This window comes from Mauremys reevesii, linkage group 1, assembly GCF_016161935.1.
Source record: "Mauremys reevesii isolate NIE-2019 linkage group 1, ASM1616193v1, whole genome shotgun sequence".
Classification (NCBI taxonomy): Eukaryota; Metazoa; Chordata; order Testudines; family Geoemydidae; genus Mauremys; species Mauremys reevesii.
The window spans coordinates 114,078,643-114,097,027 of record NC_052623.1 but is presented as its reverse complement, the minus strand read 5'-3'; the positions used below and the strand labels follow the sequence as shown (position 1 = coordinate 114,097,027).

The 18,385-nt window shown below is 45.1% G+C and overlaps 1 protein-coding gene and 1 long non-coding RNA gene across 3 annotated transcripts in view; one reads left to right on the top strand and one right to left on the bottom strand.

Annotated features, from left to right (window-relative positions):
- Positions 1 to 538: 538 nt before the first annotated feature.
- LOC120394542 lies at positions 539 to 8,701 on the bottom strand. Its single transcript, XR_005592332.1, has 3 exons — positions 8,177 to 8,701; positions 5,153 to 5,339; positions 539 to 1,055 (listed from the first exon to the last, which is right to left on the bottom strand). It is a non-coding gene; the product is annotated as an uncharacterized LOC120394542 (long non-coding RNA).
- The window catches only part of GRTP1 (growth hormone regulated TBC protein 1), a 75,913-nt gene continuing 63,397 nt past the window's right edge, over positions 5,870 to 18,385 (top strand). Inside the window, exon 1 of one of the 2 annotated variants that reach the window (XM_039518734.1) lies at positions 5,870 to 6,059. In XM_039518734.1, the coding sequence (XP_039374668.1) occupies positions 5,941 to 6,059 (119 nt within the window). In that variant the 5' untranslated portion in view covers positions 5,870 to 5,940. Of the gene's footprint in view, positions 6,060 to 6,385; positions 6,525 to 18,385 lie in introns of those variants that run through there. The other variant, XM_039518747.1, reaches the window with a different exon arrangement.

Sequence of the window (18,385 nt, the reverse complement as noted above, 5' to 3'; positions counted from 1 at the left end):
TTTCAGACACTTACAGCTTTGTGAAAAGTAGCTCTTTGGGAGGATATGTGCCATGCTTCTCAGCCACGAGGTGTTATTTATTGATTTATGTTTTTGAAGCTTGATAAAGTTCTCTTTTGTTAACTGGGCTATGTCTGACAATGAATTAAAATAGTATCCCTCATTAGTTACATTTTTTAGATGTTTTCTGGGATCATAATGGTTTCTTTTAAAAAAAAAAAATCTTCAGACAGAGGATTGGGCTTAATACTCAGGGAGAACCAGCGCATCTTATAGATGGAATTTTAAAAAAAATAGCAGCCATTTGAAAACTCCAAGGGTGAGATACTCACCCTGCTCTAACCCCTTAATGCTGGATGTGATGACTCAGGGGCAAGCGCGCCTGTAATCTCTCCCCAGAGCATTATTTCCAAGAGACAGGCCACTACCCACACATCTCCTAGAGTGGAACCCCAGGGTGTTATGCTTATACAAAGCACACGGGATCTTTATAGAGGAAGGCAAATACACAGCATTTATTGAAAATACAACAGTTAGCATATGCTTTTCAGTCACACACACAGTCCTGCCAGTGATGTTCATAGTTACCAGTCTGTTGTAGCTCGAGTCAATCTAATGGCCAGTTAGATTGAGCACGAGTGTGGAGCTGGGATCTTGTCAGTCGTGATCCGATGCTCCTGGAGTGGCAAGATGAACCCAAAGTCCCATGACCAAGCACCCTGTTCTTATAGGGTTTTTTCCTCTGTTGAAGTCTATGGATTTTGCTGCGTCAGTTTGTGACCGGTTACTTCTTAATTGGTGTAACCATTCCAATACACCTCCAAGAGGGTCCTGTCCTTTGTTCCAATTTAATCAATTGTCCTTAGGGGTGCCAGCCTTCACCTCAGGGTCCTCAATCTGCCCTTCATTATGGATGCGTGTTGATGATTCTTTGATGTCCTTTAAGTCTCTTCACTCCTTCTTCCTTGACCATTTGGCTATAACAATGGCCTTCACACCTTCTCTTTTCCTGATGCATACATTCCTTATTCACACAAACAATCTCTTACAGTAACCTTCAAAAGGTATACAGACAGCATTTTATATTCAGCAGAATTCATTGTAAATCAAGCCTTGCTAAATCTTATAACTAAAACAATTCACATTGGGGCTTCAGGCCCTCAACATTCCTCTAATCTCCTTAACATAGATACAATTCAAGATCCTGTCTCTTACTTACTAAAACCTTAAAAGAAAGAAATGTATATTTAACTAGAGTGCCTAATTTGTAATACATATAGGAAACCATAGTAGACATTATAATTTATCCTAAAACAAAAAGTGACCAGAACAATCCTTCTGACTGATTATGGTGTATCATTCCTTTCTGCTATTCAAAAAGGGTGGCTGACAGGATGAAATCAAATCATACATTAATTCTTATGGGACATTATAAAATCCTGCTCCTACAAGGATTCACCTCACTTTAGACTAGATTACAGGCTACAACCTTAGCCTGACTTGCAGGTCCTGCTCAAGTGCACCCCTCAGATGACACGTTTCCCTACCTTCACCTCTCTCCATGAGGAACCAAACAGTTCTATCACTCTTAGACTAGACCTTGGCGTAGCACCCCTCCCCATTTCAAATTGTGTTCACATGACAGGCCCAGCTGTAATTGGTATCCACAAGATGAGTCTTTCCATGTGCCTGTAAGCTCCTGGCCTGTCACACGCCCTCCAACCTAGAAAGTACTGATGCCATACCCAAAGTCTATCAGGCCTTTTCTTCAGGGCACAATTGTATTCTTCAGACATAAGACTCACAAGCTAACACCCAAACAAAACTATTCCACTCACCAAAGCAGGCTGCAGGTGCCCAGAGGCCTTTCCCTTTGCATCTCTCACCCTCCACAGAAGCCCACCTGCTTCTAGCAGCTCCTCCTTCAATTGAGCTCTTTCAGTCCTTTATAGGAATCACCAGACCCCATCTGGGTCTAATAATCCCTTCTCCCAGGGTCAAACACCTCTTCTAAAAAAAACACTGTCTCCAATCAAGGTGGGGAGTGGCCCCAGGTTCCCTAATGTAAAGCTACTCCAACAGTCTGTTCACTCAAAGACTGGAAAGCACAGGAAAAGGGTTAGGACTACCAAAGGTCTGCATCCCCTTACTATGTCTGAAGCTTATCACTTCCCTCGCAAGCCTAACTGCCTCAGCCACATTTCAGCGTATCTCTCTCAACAGCTGCTGCTCGCTCCACCCACTTTACTCTCTAGGCAGGGGTTTTTAATGGCTTAAGTCTAAGATATATCTACATAGCAAAAACTGAGCACAGGCTAGCTTACTCAAGCTAGCTTGAATCCAGCTAATGAGGATAACAAGAGGAGCAGCGAAGACAGCACAGGTAGTACAAGTCTCGTATCTGGCTTGCTAGCTGGCTCTGAAGTCTGAATGGTGCTGTCTTCATTGCTGCTGTTACTTGCACTAGCTGCATTCAACCTAGCTCGGGTATGCTAGCCTATGCACAACTATTACTGTGTATACATACTCTGTGTTCTTTGGGTCTTAGGCTCTGGCCTTGGAAAAATTGACCTTTTAACTTGGCTTGAGACAGGCAAGTAGGTATTTCCCAATGAAAAGCTCAACCATTGTTCTTAAAGGCCGTTGGTATTCTCCCTGGAGATACTCTATCTGCCATTGTTTCCTGCTTGTTTCTCCTTAACAGCCTCCTTTGATTAAACTCCATGCTATGAGCCAAATAATAGCAGGCAGGTAAATGGAGATGTATTCATTCAAAATAACATACATATCTCCCACATTGGGAATGGCATAAAGGGGCTCTAAAATCCCCATGTCCAGGAAGGGGAGGATTCACCCAACAAAGACACTGTAGAAGGCTTAAGCTGTAAGGTTTCTTCTTTTCCCCCCTCAAAAGCCCTGGCCCAGAGGTCATGCCGGGGTGGAGGATGGGCATTCTGGGGACAGCACCACAGCATGCTGCGCTGCTGAGATTCTGCGCAGCTCTGTGGCCCTAAGGGTAGCCCTGGGAGGCTGCCATAACTTAGCTGGGACTTCAGTGCTGTCTGTTTCCTGACTCTGAGGTCCTCTCCAGCTTAAATCCCTTTCCCCCCCGCCCTTCCTGGGCTGTTAATTCTGTGTACACTGTTATATTTAATAAGGGAATGCTCCACATATATGAACACAAAAGTATCACTCACTGAAGTGCTGAGTGCCCTCATCTCCCATTGATATCAGTATGAATTCAACACCTTACTGGATCAGACCCATAAAATAAATCCCAAAGGTTCCATTATTTGTCCCTTTACTCCTCATGCTCTCAAGCCTCTATGCCATGACAATTGTCCTTCCAGCCAAGGAAGGCTGAACATTACTTCCTCTATTGACCAAGTATAGACAGGCCACAGAGCATTTATTCCAGCTACTGTAAAACACATTGTCTTTCTTCACCTTTTGTTTTTAAACTTAACACACTAACAATCAGTGCTTGAAAGATGGAAAGCACTATCTAAATGCTAATTATTTTAATTGGTATGGGGTAAGGGATAAAGGCATCAGCCATTATAAACTGTATACTCTATGAGGCAGGGACTGTCTTTTCTAATGATATGTGTACATTGTCTAATGCATTCAGACCGCTAAGTGCTACAACAATGCAAATAAATAGCAAACAGCAGGAATAGGGGAGAATCAAAAAGCAGAGCTTTTAATCTTCTCTAGGGTGACCAGACGTCCTGATAAAATCAGGACTGTCCTGATATTTAGGTGTTTGTCCTGCGTCCCGACCGATGTTTGGTCGGGACACAGTTTGTCCCAATATTTCGTACTCCTTTTTTTATTTGCAACGCTGGCGACCCCCTCCCTCTCCCGATGTGTCCTGATATTTTCTTCCTCTCATCTGGTCACCCTAACCTTCTCACAAGCCCTCTCTGCTACTTCCTTTCTTGATCTCTATGGGAAACACCACCATCCTGGCTATCACTCAGGTCTGTAACTTGGGTGTCATCTTCGATCTCGCTGTAGGTCCTCATGTCTATGTTATGTCCAAATCCTGATTCTTTCTGCATAATGTCTCCTGAGATGAGATACCTCCTTTCCTATCTAACCACACAGCTAAACTCTCAGCCAGGCTGTCACAGTTTCATGGCAGCTGCACCTATTTTCTTTTCAGAAAGAGGCTGGATAGCCATCTGTCTTAGATGGTTTAGACGCAACAAATCATGTATCTTAGCCGGGGTTTAGACTAGATTAATCTTGAGGTCCCTTCTTACCCTATGGTTCTATGATTCTATCCCTGCTCTGTGGTTCACTCCAGGAGTTCCAAGTCATGTCTCTGCCCATCGCCCATCTCTGGGCAGGGTACCTTGTACCACTGCCTACTGACTGGGGGGTTTAAAGCTGTAGAGCTCCCTGCCTTTCACTGTGATATCCCCAGTAAGCCAGGCTAAAGGCTAGCGCCTGTGTGTGGCTTTCTCTCCAAGGGCTATGAACAGTGTGTTGCCAGCAGTTACAAGTTACCACACAGCTCTTTCTAATATTCCCACCCTCCTCTGTATTGAGAACGCCTCCCAACTTTGCATCCTCAGCAAATTTCATTAGCATGCTCCTTTTTGTGCCATGGCCATAAAATTAGTCCCAAAACCCATCCCTGCGGAACTCCACTGGAAACCTCCCTCCAGTCCGATAATTCGCCTTTCAGCACAACCTGTTGCCTTCCCCCTTTAGCCAATTTCTTATCCTCCTTACAATGCTTGTATTAATCCCCATCTTAATTAATTTAACAAATAATTTCCCATGTGGTAGCATGTCAAGTGCTTTACTGAAGTACATTACATCTACTGTACTTATTTAAAAAAATCAGTTATTTTCTCAGAGAAGGAAATCAGGTTAGTCTTGCATGATCTACCTTTGGTAAACCCATGTTGCATTACATCCCCTTTACTAGTTACTTCTATACATTTAATTATTCTTTCTGTCACAATTTGTTCTAAAACATTGCATATTTCTGAGGTCAGACTAACAACTCTGTAATTGCCTGGGTCACTTTATTTCTTTCTTAAAAATAAGTATAATATTATCTAGTCATATTTTAAATAATAAATCTGTTCAGATTAGTACCATAATTAAAAACTATGTATTAAAAATCTTTTTTTACAAGACTAGCAATCTCATGTGTCACTTCTTTCAGTAATCGGGGATGAAAATTATCTGGTCACTGCAACTTGAGTGCATTAAGCTCCTCAAGTTTTTCTTCCACCTCAGATGTGGTAATTTCCATTTCATGACACTCATTTCCATCAGCCGTACTGCCTTCATGCATATGTTACATATTGTCATCTTTACTGAAAAGTAAGGCAAAGGATTCATTTAGTTTTGGGGCCACACCTACTTAATCTTTAATCTTCTTCCCATTTTCATGGCTTAATGGCTGTGACACTCTGTACCTCAGGGGAACACCCAGCACCCCTATGTTCATCATTGTAAAATGATTGTGTGGTATCCAATGCAATGTTTGTCATGTTGGATGTCTTCGGAAGGCTCATGATCCACTGAGCATGGTTGTTATAGTGATGTTATAGTAATTGTTACAGCAATATTATAGTAAGGTTATAGGTTATAATTTCATCTATGTAGTTATGAGGCTGAAAATGTATCCTCATGCCTTAAAATAAGCCCAGGCAAAAACTCTCCAAGAGCAGAGAGGCAATTCACACCTCATCAGGTCAGGTATGGACAAACTCAGCCCAGTTTCACAGGAACAAAGGATGCTGGCCTAGGCAGCAACAAAAGAATCTGTTAGACTCTCGAGGGAGTCACCACCCTTCCTTTGGTCAGTTTGGAACTGCGATGAGGTAATGCGCACCTGACTCTGAACTGGAGGGGAGGCGCGGCGCAAAGCCAAGAGGGAAGAAAAGGACATGATAAAAGGGAGAGACATTTGTTATGCTATGCTCTCTCTCTCTCCCCCCTCCCCCCTCCGTACATCTACAGACACCACACAAAGTGACTGAAGCGCTGATCAAAAGGGAGAGCCTGGCTGAAGAGCAACCAGCCAGCCTGTGGTGAGAAGCATTTAAGTTTGTAATGGCATTGAAAGTGTTAAGATCAGTTTAGAATGTGTTTTGCTTTTATTTCATTTGACCAAATCTGACTTGTTATGTTTTGACCTATAATCACTTAAAATCTATCTTTATAGTGTAATGGGGCAAGGCCAGATGGCTACAGTAAAGTAGTGAGGAACAGGTATGTTAGCCCCAGGCTAAACAAATCCCTGGTACCATGGTAACCAAATGGCAGTTGTTCCAGGTTAATCAAGACACCTGGGGCCAATTAAGATCCTTCTAGAACACAGTGGAGATAGCTAAATTGATTGGGACACCTGAAGCCAGTCAAGGGCTGGCTGGAAGGGGTGGTGCCTCCCATTTAGTCAGTGAGGCACAGGTGTCAGGAGCTATAGGAGGGAGCTGCGCTGTTGGAGGAACGAAGCAGTACGAAGCCATATCAGGTGCAAGGAAGGAGGCCCTGAGGTAACAGTGAAGGAGATATTGAGTGGGGGCTGCTGTGGGGAAGTGGCTCAGGGAATTGTACACATCCCATTTCCAAAAAGTCAGCTACCATAGCTGCTAATTTTAGGGTCCCTGGGCTGGAGCCCCGAATAGAGGGTGGGCCCGGGCTCCCCCCTCCCCTCCATGATTAATCACTGAGACTGGGAGACAACCGAGACTGTAAGAGGGAGGATTGCTTCTCCTCACCTCCGTTGTTGGCTTATAATAAAAATGGCTCAGTAAGCTGTGACCCTTGCCTCTAGAGAGAGAAGGGCTATCTGGAGGGTCACAGTGAGCCTCTGAGGCTAGCAAAATCTGCCAGGAAACGCAGGACCTACAGAGTCAAGGACAGAACTTTGTCACAATAGTTAATAAATCAATTTGTTTGTTTGTTCTACCTGAAGCAGTGCATTTGGTTTGAAGCATGTCAGAGAATCCCCTTGGGATAACAAGCCTGGTACATATCAATTTCTTTGTTAAACTGATGAACTCATATAAGCTTGCAGCATCCAGCGGGCATAATTGGACACTGTAAAACAGAGGTTCCTAGGGTTGTGTCAACCAATCCAATCCAATGAGCAGTTTACATACCAGAGCCTGTGCGTGAACAGCCCAGGCCTGGGGGTTCTCACAGCAGAGCAGGGTAAGGCTGGTTCCCAGAGTCAAGGATTGGAGTGACCTAGCAGATCACCGGTCTGGATAACACCAGAGGGGAACGTCACACTGGCCCCAACTCATCTTTCCTTATCCTCTTATTTATAAAACTAAAAAACCTATTTATTTAATTTCCTTGGCAAGCGCTAATTAGGCTTGACTTTTAACAGTTCTCACTTTTTTCCTACATTTCCTTATCTCCACGATGTACCTTTCTTTGCTGATCAGCCCCTTTTTCCATTCCCTATAGTCTCTCTGTTTACTCTCAATAACCTTTTTGAGGTGGATCCTTTCCTTACAACTCCCTCTCCCTCCCCCTTCTTGGGATGGAAATTTCAGATCATTTTTATATTGTTAATTTGAAGAAATTATAAGTCTCCTCCACATTTAAGTTCCTGAGCTCTTTTGTCCAGCTGACTTCTTTAACTAATTCCATTAATTTCCCAAGGTCTGCGCTTTTGAAATAAAAACTGTAGTTTGGCTGGATTTTGATTATCCTTCCATTTAATTTAAATTGAATCAATTTGTGATCTCTCAATCCAAGTTCGTTTCCTATGGTTATATCGTCTATGATGATCTCACTACTTAATAAAACCAAGTATAAAACTACATCACCTCTTGTTGGTTCAGACACAATTTGATGAAGAAAACTTTTATCTATCCCATGCAGGAAAATAATTTGGCCCTGCCAGTATTAGTAGCATTTATTCTTCTTTCAATATCCGGGAAGTTAAAGTTTCACATTATGACAATTCCCAAACATATTTCTCTCTAATAATAAAGAGATCACTATCCATATCCAGGGATGACCCTGGGGGGGGGGTCTATAGAAGACCTACAATATGATCCCAACAGAATCTAATTTGCTTCCACAAAGTGATTTTTGACCCAAACAGATTTTGTTTTGTCCATGCTATCACTTCATATTTCTTTAGGGTTTACTGCTTCTTTGATATACAACACAACTCCACCTCTCTTACCTTTATTTCTATCTCCTCTAAACAGCATATCCTTCAATAAGATGTATTCCAGTCCTGAGTGTTACTCCACCATGTTTCTGCAATCCCTACAATATCTGGTTAGGCCTCCTGCACCAGTTGTTCCAGTTTCTCGCCCAGACTTCTTGCATTCATGTACAAGCATTTCAGTTGTTTCTTTCGACTCTCACCCAGTTTTCTAGCTCGTGGTGCTCTGTTGTGTCTTCATTTAGCTGATTTTCCTGTGTACTGAAATCAGGAGTGGAGATTTCTATCCCAGCCTTCTCCCCTCATCTCTTACAGTCCTTCTTATCAATCATGACATCCTTGTTAGTAGAAGATTAATACTTCAGGTACTCAAGTGAAGGCCATCAGTTGAGAAGTCTTCTTTCAGTTAATGCCTTTCAATGGTCCTAATCCATTAGCACCAAATCCTTTAGTTATCTTCAGTACCTTATCATACTTTCACTTTGGGACTGGAAGTATTCTGCTGACAATCACTTGAATCATAGAATATCAGGGTTGGAAGGGACCTCAGGAGATCATCTAGTTCAACCCCCTGCTCAAAGCAGGACCAATCCTCAAATCCCTAAATGGCCCCCTCAAGGATTGAACTCACAACCCTGGGTTTAGCAGGCCAATGCTCAAACCACTGAGCTATCCCTTCCACTTCAGTGTCTTACCCAGTCAAGCATAGTCATTCTTGGTCCATGCCAATGGGAATCTAGCAGTGTCATTCATTCTGACATACAGCACAATCAGTCGCTTTTTTCCCCACTCCCATCAGGATGCTCTTCAGCTTCAAGTCCACATCTTATATCCTTGCTCCTGGCAAACAGCACACTCTTCTGTTCTCTGGATCTGGTTTGGTGACAGGCCTGATGATTCTTCTGAGTATGTTGCCCCGCTCCTATCCATTCAAATTGCTATTCAAAGTGGTGGGCTAGGAAAATGATCTTTGCAACATGTCATCCCTCCTCTTTGCATCCCTCCACTGGTTCCACCTTCTCAAACATAAGTTACTTGTCTTCACTTTCAAGGCCCTTCATGGCCTATGTATCATCTCTGTTGTGTATTTGGTTGTCATGGTTTTTGTTCCTATGGCAACTGAGTTAGATTATTAGGGGATAGCCCAGCCGGTTTCTGCCAGTTGGGTGAGCTCTGTGTCTGTAAATAAAATGGCAGTTTTGTTAGCTGTCTGCTGTCTGGCCTCAAGTGATTTCTTCCTAAACTGGCTGCCTCCAAGGATATAACAAGTGGCGATGAGGGTGGGATTCCGGTGCTGCTCCAGTAACAGAAGGAAGTAGAAGTCAAGGTAAAGAACAAACAAACAAAAAAGTTGCTTGTTTGCACTGACTGTGAAAGTGAAACTAAAAATCATGGCTACTCTGACCAGGCCACTGGAACCTTTTGATGAGAATATAGAGCAGTGGCATGTGTATACTGAGCGTTTTGTTATTGCAAATGACATTACAGAAGCGAAGAAGGTGCCAATATTCTTAAGTGTTGTAGGGGCTAAAACCTACTCCCTGCTACGCAGCTTACTACACCCTGTTAAGCCAGCGACTAAATCTTACAGTGACATTGTGGAAATCCTGGGCAGGGCCGGCTCCAGACCCCAGCGCGCCAAGCAGGCGCGTGGGGCGGCACTGTCCCGGCAGGGTGGCATTTGGCTCCGGCGGACCTTCCACAGTCATGCCTGCGGGAGGTCCACCGGAGCTCCGGGACGAGCGGACCTGCTGCAGGCATGACTGCGGAGGGTCCCCTCTTCCCGCGGCTCCTCTTGAGCTCCCGCAGGCATGACTGTGGCTGGTGCGCTGGTCCCGCGACTCAGACGGAGCTCCCGCAGGCATGCCTGCGGATGCTCCATCGGAGCCGCGGAACCAGCGCACCCGCCGCAGACACTTCTGCCCCGGCCGCGGGACCGGGGAAGGGCGGCAAGCGCGCCGCCCTGCTTGGGGCGGCGTAATTTCTAGAGCCGCCCCTGATCCTGGGGTCCCATTTTTCCCCAAAACCACTGGTAATTGCTGAAAGATATAGGTTCCACAAAAGAGACCAAAATGAAGATGAAACAGTTGTACAATTTGTAGCAATTTTAAAAAAGCTAGCAGAACACTGTGAATTTAAGGAGATGTTAAATGATGCCCTGTGTGACAGGTTAGTGTGTGGCCTCTACAGTGAAGCTATACAGAAGCGCCTACTGACCGAGGCTCAGCTTACCTTACAGAAGGCTGTTGATATTGCTGTCTCCATGGAACTGGCTACAAGGGAGGCGCAATACATCGGTGCATCCCCTAGGGTGCAAAAAGTGTCACAAGAACCAACCCACAAAACTGTGCAGAGTCAAGAATGTTACCGCTGTGGTAAGCCGGGTCACCAGGCATCAGAATGCTGGTGTAAGGACCTGGTGTGTCGATACTGTGGCAAAAGGGGACACATTGAGTGTGCCTATAAACAAAAGAAAAAGAGGCCTGTGGTCTGGCCGACAAAAAGAGGAACCCTGCATACCCTAGAGCAGACCCAGGATGATCAAAGTGACACCTCATCGCAAGAGGAAGTGCCATTGCATGTTTTGTCTTTGGCAATGGGCTCACATGAATACTGGATAACCCCGTTGTTGGATGGCAAACCTATACGCATGGAACTGGACACCGGTGCAGCCGTCTCGCTGGTCTCCGAGACTGTGTATAAAGAAAAGCTACAGCATCTTCCGCTTAAGGCAACAAAAACTGTTCTGAAGACGTATACGGGAGAAGCTATGCCCATGTTGGGCACTATTGATGTTAAGGTGGAGCTCAATGGACAGGCTGCTAAATTGCCACTGTTTGTGGTGAGAGGTAACTACCCAGCCTTAATGGGTAGGTCTTGGCTTGGGAAGATTCAACTGAACTAGGCAGAAGTGCACCGGATGACTAAAGAAGAAACCAGTCTAACCCCTATACTAAGGAAACATGCTGCTGTTTTTGGAGATGATTTGGGAAGTATGAAGGGAATCACTGTGACATTGAACATTAAACCTGACAGTCCACCAAAATATCTGAAAGCCCGAACTGTGCCATATACTATCAGGCCAAAAGTCGAAGCGGACCTGGAGCACCTGGTCACCAATGGAGTCCTAATACCAGTTACCCATAGCTCATAGAATCATAGAATCTCAGGGTTGGAAGGGACCTCAGGAGGTCATCTAGTCCAACCCCCTGCTCAAAGCAGGACCAAACCCAACTAAATCATCCCAGCCAGGGCTTTGTCAAGCCTGACCTTAAAAACCTCGAAGGAAGGAGATTCCACCACCTCCCTAGGTAACCCATTCCAGTTCTTCACCACCCTACTAGTGAAAAAGTTTTTCCTAATGTCCAACCTAAACCTCCCCCTCTGCAACTTGAGACCATTACTCCTTGTTCTGTCATCTTTTACCACTGAGAACAGTCTAGATCTATCCTCTTTGGAACCCCCTTTCAGGTAGTTGAAAGCAGCTATCAAATCCCCCCTCATTCTTCTCTTCTGCAGGCTAAACAATCTCAGTTCCCTCAGCCTCTCCTCATAAGTCATGTGCTCCAGCCCCCTAATCATTTTTGTTGCCCTCCGCTGGACTCTCTCCAATTTATCCACATCCTTCTTGTAGTGTGGGGCCCAAAACTGGACACAGTACTCCAAATGAGGCCTCACCAGTGCTGAATAGAGGGGAATGATCACATCCCTCGATCTGCTGGAAATGCCCCTACTTATACAACCCAAAATGCCATTAGCCTTCTTGGCAACAAGGGCACACTGTTGACTCATATTCAGCTTTTCGTCCACCGTAACCCCTAGGTCCTTTTCTGCAGAACTGCTGCCCAGCCATTCGGTCCCTAGTCTGTAGCAGTGCATGGGATTCTTCCGTCCTAAGTGCAGGACTCTGCACTTGTCCTTGTTGAACCTCATCATATTTCTTTTGGCCCAATCCTCTAATTTGTCTAGGTCCCTCTGTATCCTATCCCTACCCTCCAGCATATCAACCACTCCTCCCAGTTTAGTGTCATCTGCAAACTTGCTAAGGGTGCAGTCCACACCATCCTCCAGATCGTTAATGAAGATATTGAACAAAACCGGCCCCAGCACCGACCCTTGAGGCACTCCACTTGATACCGGCTGCCAACTAGACATGGAACCATCCTATTGTTCCAATAGTGAAGAAAGATGGCTCTCTCCAGATTTGCGGTGATTTTAAAGTCACTGTCAACCCAGTGTTGTGTGCAGAGCAATACCCGCTTCCCTGCATCGATGACCTCTTCGCAGGCCTGGCTGGGGGACAAAAGTTCAGTAAGATTGATCTGAGTCAAGCATATTTACAGATGCACGTCAATGAAAAGTCCCAAGAGCTGTTGACTATTGTGACTCATAAGGGGCTTTATCGATACTGTCGCCTACCCTTCGGAATAACGTCTGCTCCCGCCCTGTTCCAGAGGGCTATGGACCAGATCTTGTGTGGCTTGTCAGGAGTTCAGTGCTATCTGGATGATATCCTGGTCACTGGAAGAAATGAAGAGGATCACTTAAAGAATTTAGAGGCTACCCTACAAAGACTGGAAGAGTATGGCCTACGAGTTCACAAAGACAAGTGTGAATTCTTCAAGTGCTCTGTTGAATATTTGGAACACATCATTGATTCTGCAGGTCTTCATAAGGCCCCTGCAAAAGTTAAAGCTATTGTGGAGGCTCCCCCACCTCGAAATGTAAGCCAGCTGCGCTCGTTTCTAGGACTACTGAACTATTATGGAAAGTTCATCTCACAGTTAGCCACACTGCTAAAACCACTTCATGAGCTCCTTGGGCAGAACAAGGCCTGGAAGTGGACTGAAGCCTGTGATGTTGCATTTAACAAAGCTAAGGATGCATTGCTAAATTCTGAAGTTCTAACATACTTTGATCCATCCTTACCCCTACAATTGGCCTGCGATGCCTCCCCTTATGGAGTGGGAGCAGTCGTGTCACACATTATGCCTTCGGGAGAAGAGAGACCTATTGCTTTTGCTTCACGCACTCTAAGCAAAGCAGAAACTAACTACGCCCAAATCGAACGTGAGGCATTAGGAATTGTTTTTGGAATTCAGAAGTTTCATCAGTACCTGTTTGGGCGAAAGTTTACTCTTCTCACAGACCATCGACCTCTGACGTCAATTTTTGGACCCTACACAGGCATTCCCCCATTAGCTGCTAGTCGTATGCAACGTTGGGCATTGTTACTTTCAGCACACACATATGAAATCAAATATCGGAAATCCACTCTGCAAGGCAATGCAGATGGCCTCTCAAGGTTGCCTTTGCCGGTCAAACATCAAGATAGTGCCCAAAAGGAAATCTTCTAATTTGAACAGGTAGAGAATACACCCATCACTGCTACTCAGATAAAGAAGGCAACTCGCGTTGACCCAATATTGTCCCAAGTTATAGACCTGGTGAAGCATGGAAAATCTCGACAAACCTCTCCGGTCTCACCCAACCTTGTTACCTACATGTCCAGGAGGACGGAGTTATCGGTCCAATCTGATTGTTTGTTGTGGGGGAGACGTTTCATTATTCCACCACCACTGAGATCACAGATGTTAGAACAGCTACATTCCGGTCACTGTGGAATAGTGCGCATGAAGGAAATTGCACTAAGCTATTTTTGGTGGCCTGAATTGGACAGTGCTATTGAAGAGAAGGCAAAAGCTTGTATGTCATGTCAGGGTGTGAGGAATGCACCCCAGTGGGCACCCCTACACCCATGGGACTGGCCTGAAAACCCGTAGCAACGTATTCACATTGACTTCGCTGGCCCCCTTGAAGGAAGCATGTTCTTGGTGGCAGTAGATGCCCATTCTAAATGGCCAGAAGTCTCTATAATGCAGTCCACTACTGCAGAGAGTACTATCCAAAAACTATGAGGACTCTTTAGTCGTTTTGGTCTGCCAGAACAACTTGTGAGTGACAACGGACCGCAGTTCGTCTCTCAGGAGTTTCAAAATTTTATGAAGGCAAATGGGATACACCACATCACGTCAGCACCATATCATCCATCCACCAACGGATTAGCTGAAAGATTTGTGCAGACAATGAAACACGCTTTGAAATCAGCAAGGGGACAACACTCCATTCAAAAGCATCTGGATACCTTCTTACTTTCCTACAGAAACACACCTCATGCTACGACCAAGGCATCTCTGGCTTTTCTAATGATGGGACGACAGCTGCACACTTGCTTTGATCTGCTGAAATCTTCTGAACCCTGACAAATTGTGCAACATCAGCAGCAAAATCAAGTGATCAGACGGGCACCCAGAGCAAAAGAGCGAACCTTTAGCCCGGGACAGCCAATTTTGGCTCGGAATTATACTTCCAGAGCTAAATGGGTCCCTGCCACAATCATCGCTCAAACAGGACCTGTTTCCTACACAGTCCGGACTGCAGAGAATCTTACCTGGCGGCGACATGTAGATCAGCTGTTGCCAGGTCATGCCAGTCCTCAGGACACATCTGCAGTTGAGTGGTCTGACTTCACCACTTCTGGTGAGACACCGAATCACAAATCACCTGTTTCTGACTGTTCTCCTCCATTACTGCCGGCGGCTGAGATACCCCTTTGCCCAGCACGAGCTGATACCACCTCCTCACCTGTTCGTGCTGCGGACCCAGAGCCCATGGTACTTTTGGGTGCAACAACACCAGAAGTTCGCCGTAATCCACCTAGAGACAGAAGGCCTCCTCATTGGCTGGATCTTTAGCTAGGGCGAACCCACGGTTATGGGGCAAAATAATCCCCAGGGTTTAGCCGGGAATGGAGGCAGTCTACCCTCCTTCTCTAGTCTAGTGTGTGTTTTATTTAGGGGATGTTGTTATTGGGGGGGAGGAATATGTTGTGTATTTGGTTGTCATGGTTTTTGTTCCTATGGCAACTGAGTTAGATTATTAGGGAATAGCCCAGCCGGTTTCGGCTGGTTGGGTGAGCTCTGTGTCTGTAAATAAAATGGTAGTTTTGTTAGCTGTCTGCTGTCTGGCCTCAAGTGATTTCTTCCTAAACCGGCTGCCCCCAAGGATATAACAATCTCTCTTTCACTTTCAAGATTTTGACTCTCCCCTTTAAATGGCCAGTGATATTAGCTTTCATTGCCCTCTTGTTAAATTCTTAAACAAGCAGTTTTGTGCTTCCTCCTATGCTGTGTCTCAATCTTGGATGGGCTCCCCATAAACATCTGCAAAGCCACCCCGTTATCCTCTTTCAAAACCCTCCTTAAAACTCTATGCCATAATGCCAACAAAAACTGAATGATGGTTAGGGCCTCAGGCGGAAGGAGTGGGGCCTCAGGTGGAAGTAGGTGGGGCTGGGGGTCAGCCTCCCCCAGCCAGCCCATCCACACTGCCTGGCCCGTGCTGCCTGGGGTTCCGGCAGCAATTTAAAAGAGCCTGGGGCTCCAGCTGCTGCCGCGAGCCCTGGGCCCTTTTAAATTGCCATCCCCGGGGCAACTGCCCCTTTTGCCCCTCTCCCCCCTGTCGGCAGCCCTGCTGGTAAGGTCCCTATGGGCATGGCCGCCAACCAGGGAGGGGGCAAAAGGGGCCGCGGCAGTGCTTTAACTTTGGCTGCGTATGAGCCAGTACCGGCTTCTTACTGGTACTCTGTACTGGCCCACTTTCACCCCGGCTCTGACCCCTGCCTGTCATGCTGACCAATACATTCTCATTGTTTCCTTGTACTTCGCCACCTGTCTGTATCCATCTGTTCTCTCTTGTCTTAAATTGTAAGTTCTTAGGGACAGGGACAATCATGTTGTTCTGTTTGTACAGTGCCTAGCATAATGGGGTCCTGGTAATACAAATAATAATTAAAATGTTACTAATAGTCTTTCATACATCAACTTGTTCCCTCACAGTGTGTTTAAAGATCTATTTTCCCATTTCATGCATTTTTAATTTCATGATTTATCTTTTCTATGTTTTCGCAAGTCTGTCCTCCTATCTTCCAGTACCCAAAGTGAAACTAATGTTTCAAATGCTCCACATGGCAGAAGAAGTGGGGCAAATTTTAGCAAACATATTTACTAACAACATGAAAGCTTTGGAGAGACATGTTAGTAAAACTGATGGCAAAAAGCACTGCATTTTCTCCATGCTCAAAGCTCTGCTGGTCTGAAAGCCCAGGAAAGCAAAGTGCTTGAATCTGGCTTTTTGCAGTTAGCTTTGCTTTGCTGCTGCACAAATTCCCCAGTGTGCTTTGATCTACCCCGCTTTGAAATGGAAGTAGATTAAAGTGCACTAGGGAGCGTTTTGTGCCCACAGCAGGCACCACAGGGACACTTAGTGCCTGGCAAGCTACTACAGGACAGATTTACATCCCCACTTGCCACAAAGTGTTTGTAGAGAAACGCTGAGGAAAGGCAACCAGCTGAGGGGCTGAGGCCTAGAGTGGGTGCCCTTGGTGGGCCACAGAGGGGGAATATAGGTGCAGTTGTCCTGACTTGTGAAAGTGGGTGCATAATTGGTTGAAAGACTACTCAGCATACTGTAGCTATCAATGATTCACTGTCAAACTGGGAATGCATATCTAGTGGGATACCGCAGGGGTCAGTCCTGGGTCCAGGATTATTCAACATTTTCATTAATGATTTGGATAATGGAGTGGAGAGTATGCTTACAAAATATGTAGATGGGAGGGGTTGCAAGAACTCTGGAGAGCCGGGCTAGAATTCAAAAGGACCCTGACAAGCTGGAGAATTGTTTTTAAATCAATAAGATGAAATTCAGTAAAGACAAGTGCAAAGTCCTACACTCAGAAAGGAAAAAAATCAAATGCACAACTATAAAATGGGGAATAATTGGCTAGGCAGTAGTACTGCTGAAAAGAATTAGGGGTTATAGTGGATTGCAAATTAAATATAAGCCAACATGTGAGGCAAGCGCTGCGGGGGAACGGGGAGGAGCGGAAACATGGCATGCTTAGGGAGGAGGCGGGGGGGGCAGGGGAGGAAGCGGAGGAGGAGGTGAGGTTGTGGGTGGGGCAGGGCAGGGAGCTTGGCTGCCTGTGGGTGAAGGGGCTTAATCTGCAGCAAGGAAGATTTAGGTTAGATATTAAGAAAAAATTTCCAACTATAGGGTTAGTTAAGCTCTGGAATAGGCTTCCAAAGGAGAGCGTGGAATCACCATCATTGGGGGGTTTTAAGAACAGTAGACAAATAGTTTTCAGGAAAGGACAAGTAAATCTAGACCAGCCTTAGTGCAGGGGGCAGGACTAGATGACCTCTCAAAGTCCTTTCTACCCCAACATTTCTGTGATTCTAATCTTGCAAATGCATATGCTTAATTTAAGCATCTGAGTAATTCACACGATTGGGGCTATGGTCTTTGTTCCTCAGTTTCTCCGCCTGTAAAATGGGGATAATAATACTTCCCTACTTCAAAGGACAATTTGTGAGGATAATTTTTTTTTTAATTTGTGAGAGGTGCTCAGATAGCTTATGGTGAATTCTATAGAAATACCTATAAATGAATACATAAATGTTGGGGGGGAAATGCTGTTTGTCTTCAATAAAAACAGTATGTGGAATGGTGTATTCAAACCTAATAGAAAACGTTTTGGGTTTTTTTAACGTCAAGGAAAACAGGTTTTGGATTTAACACTTCCTTGCTGTGAACCAAATGATGACATCATTCTACTTGTACACACAAACAAGAAAGTAAAACTGGTGATAGGCAGCTAGTGGGATTTTCAATCTGTCTTTAGGTGCTTAAATACCTTTGAAAATCTGTTCTTTAGGAGTCTCAATCTTTATGCTATTAAGTGCCCAACAGTGTATCTACATTGCAGCTGGAAGCATGCCTCCCAGCATGGGTACACAAACACATGCTAGCTCTGCTCAAGCTAGCATGTTAAAAATAGCAGTTTGGACATTGCAGCACAGGTGATGTCACAGGTTAGCCACCTGAGTACAAGCCTGCCTGAGCCCTGGGTCCAAGCTCAGGTGGCTAGCCTGTGCTGCAAAGTCCACACTGCTAATTTTGGCATGTTATTTCAGGTAGAGCTCGCATGTGTCCGTCTACCCAGGCAGGGAGGCAGCTGCACTGTAGACATACTCTTTGCCATCTAAAAATGGGATTTAGGCACTTTTAAACATTTTACCCTTTGTCCCTAAACTATTTCAAAGCCTGCAAATCTCCAATCCTGCAAATACTCAAGCATGTGCATAACTTTGCTCTGTTCAC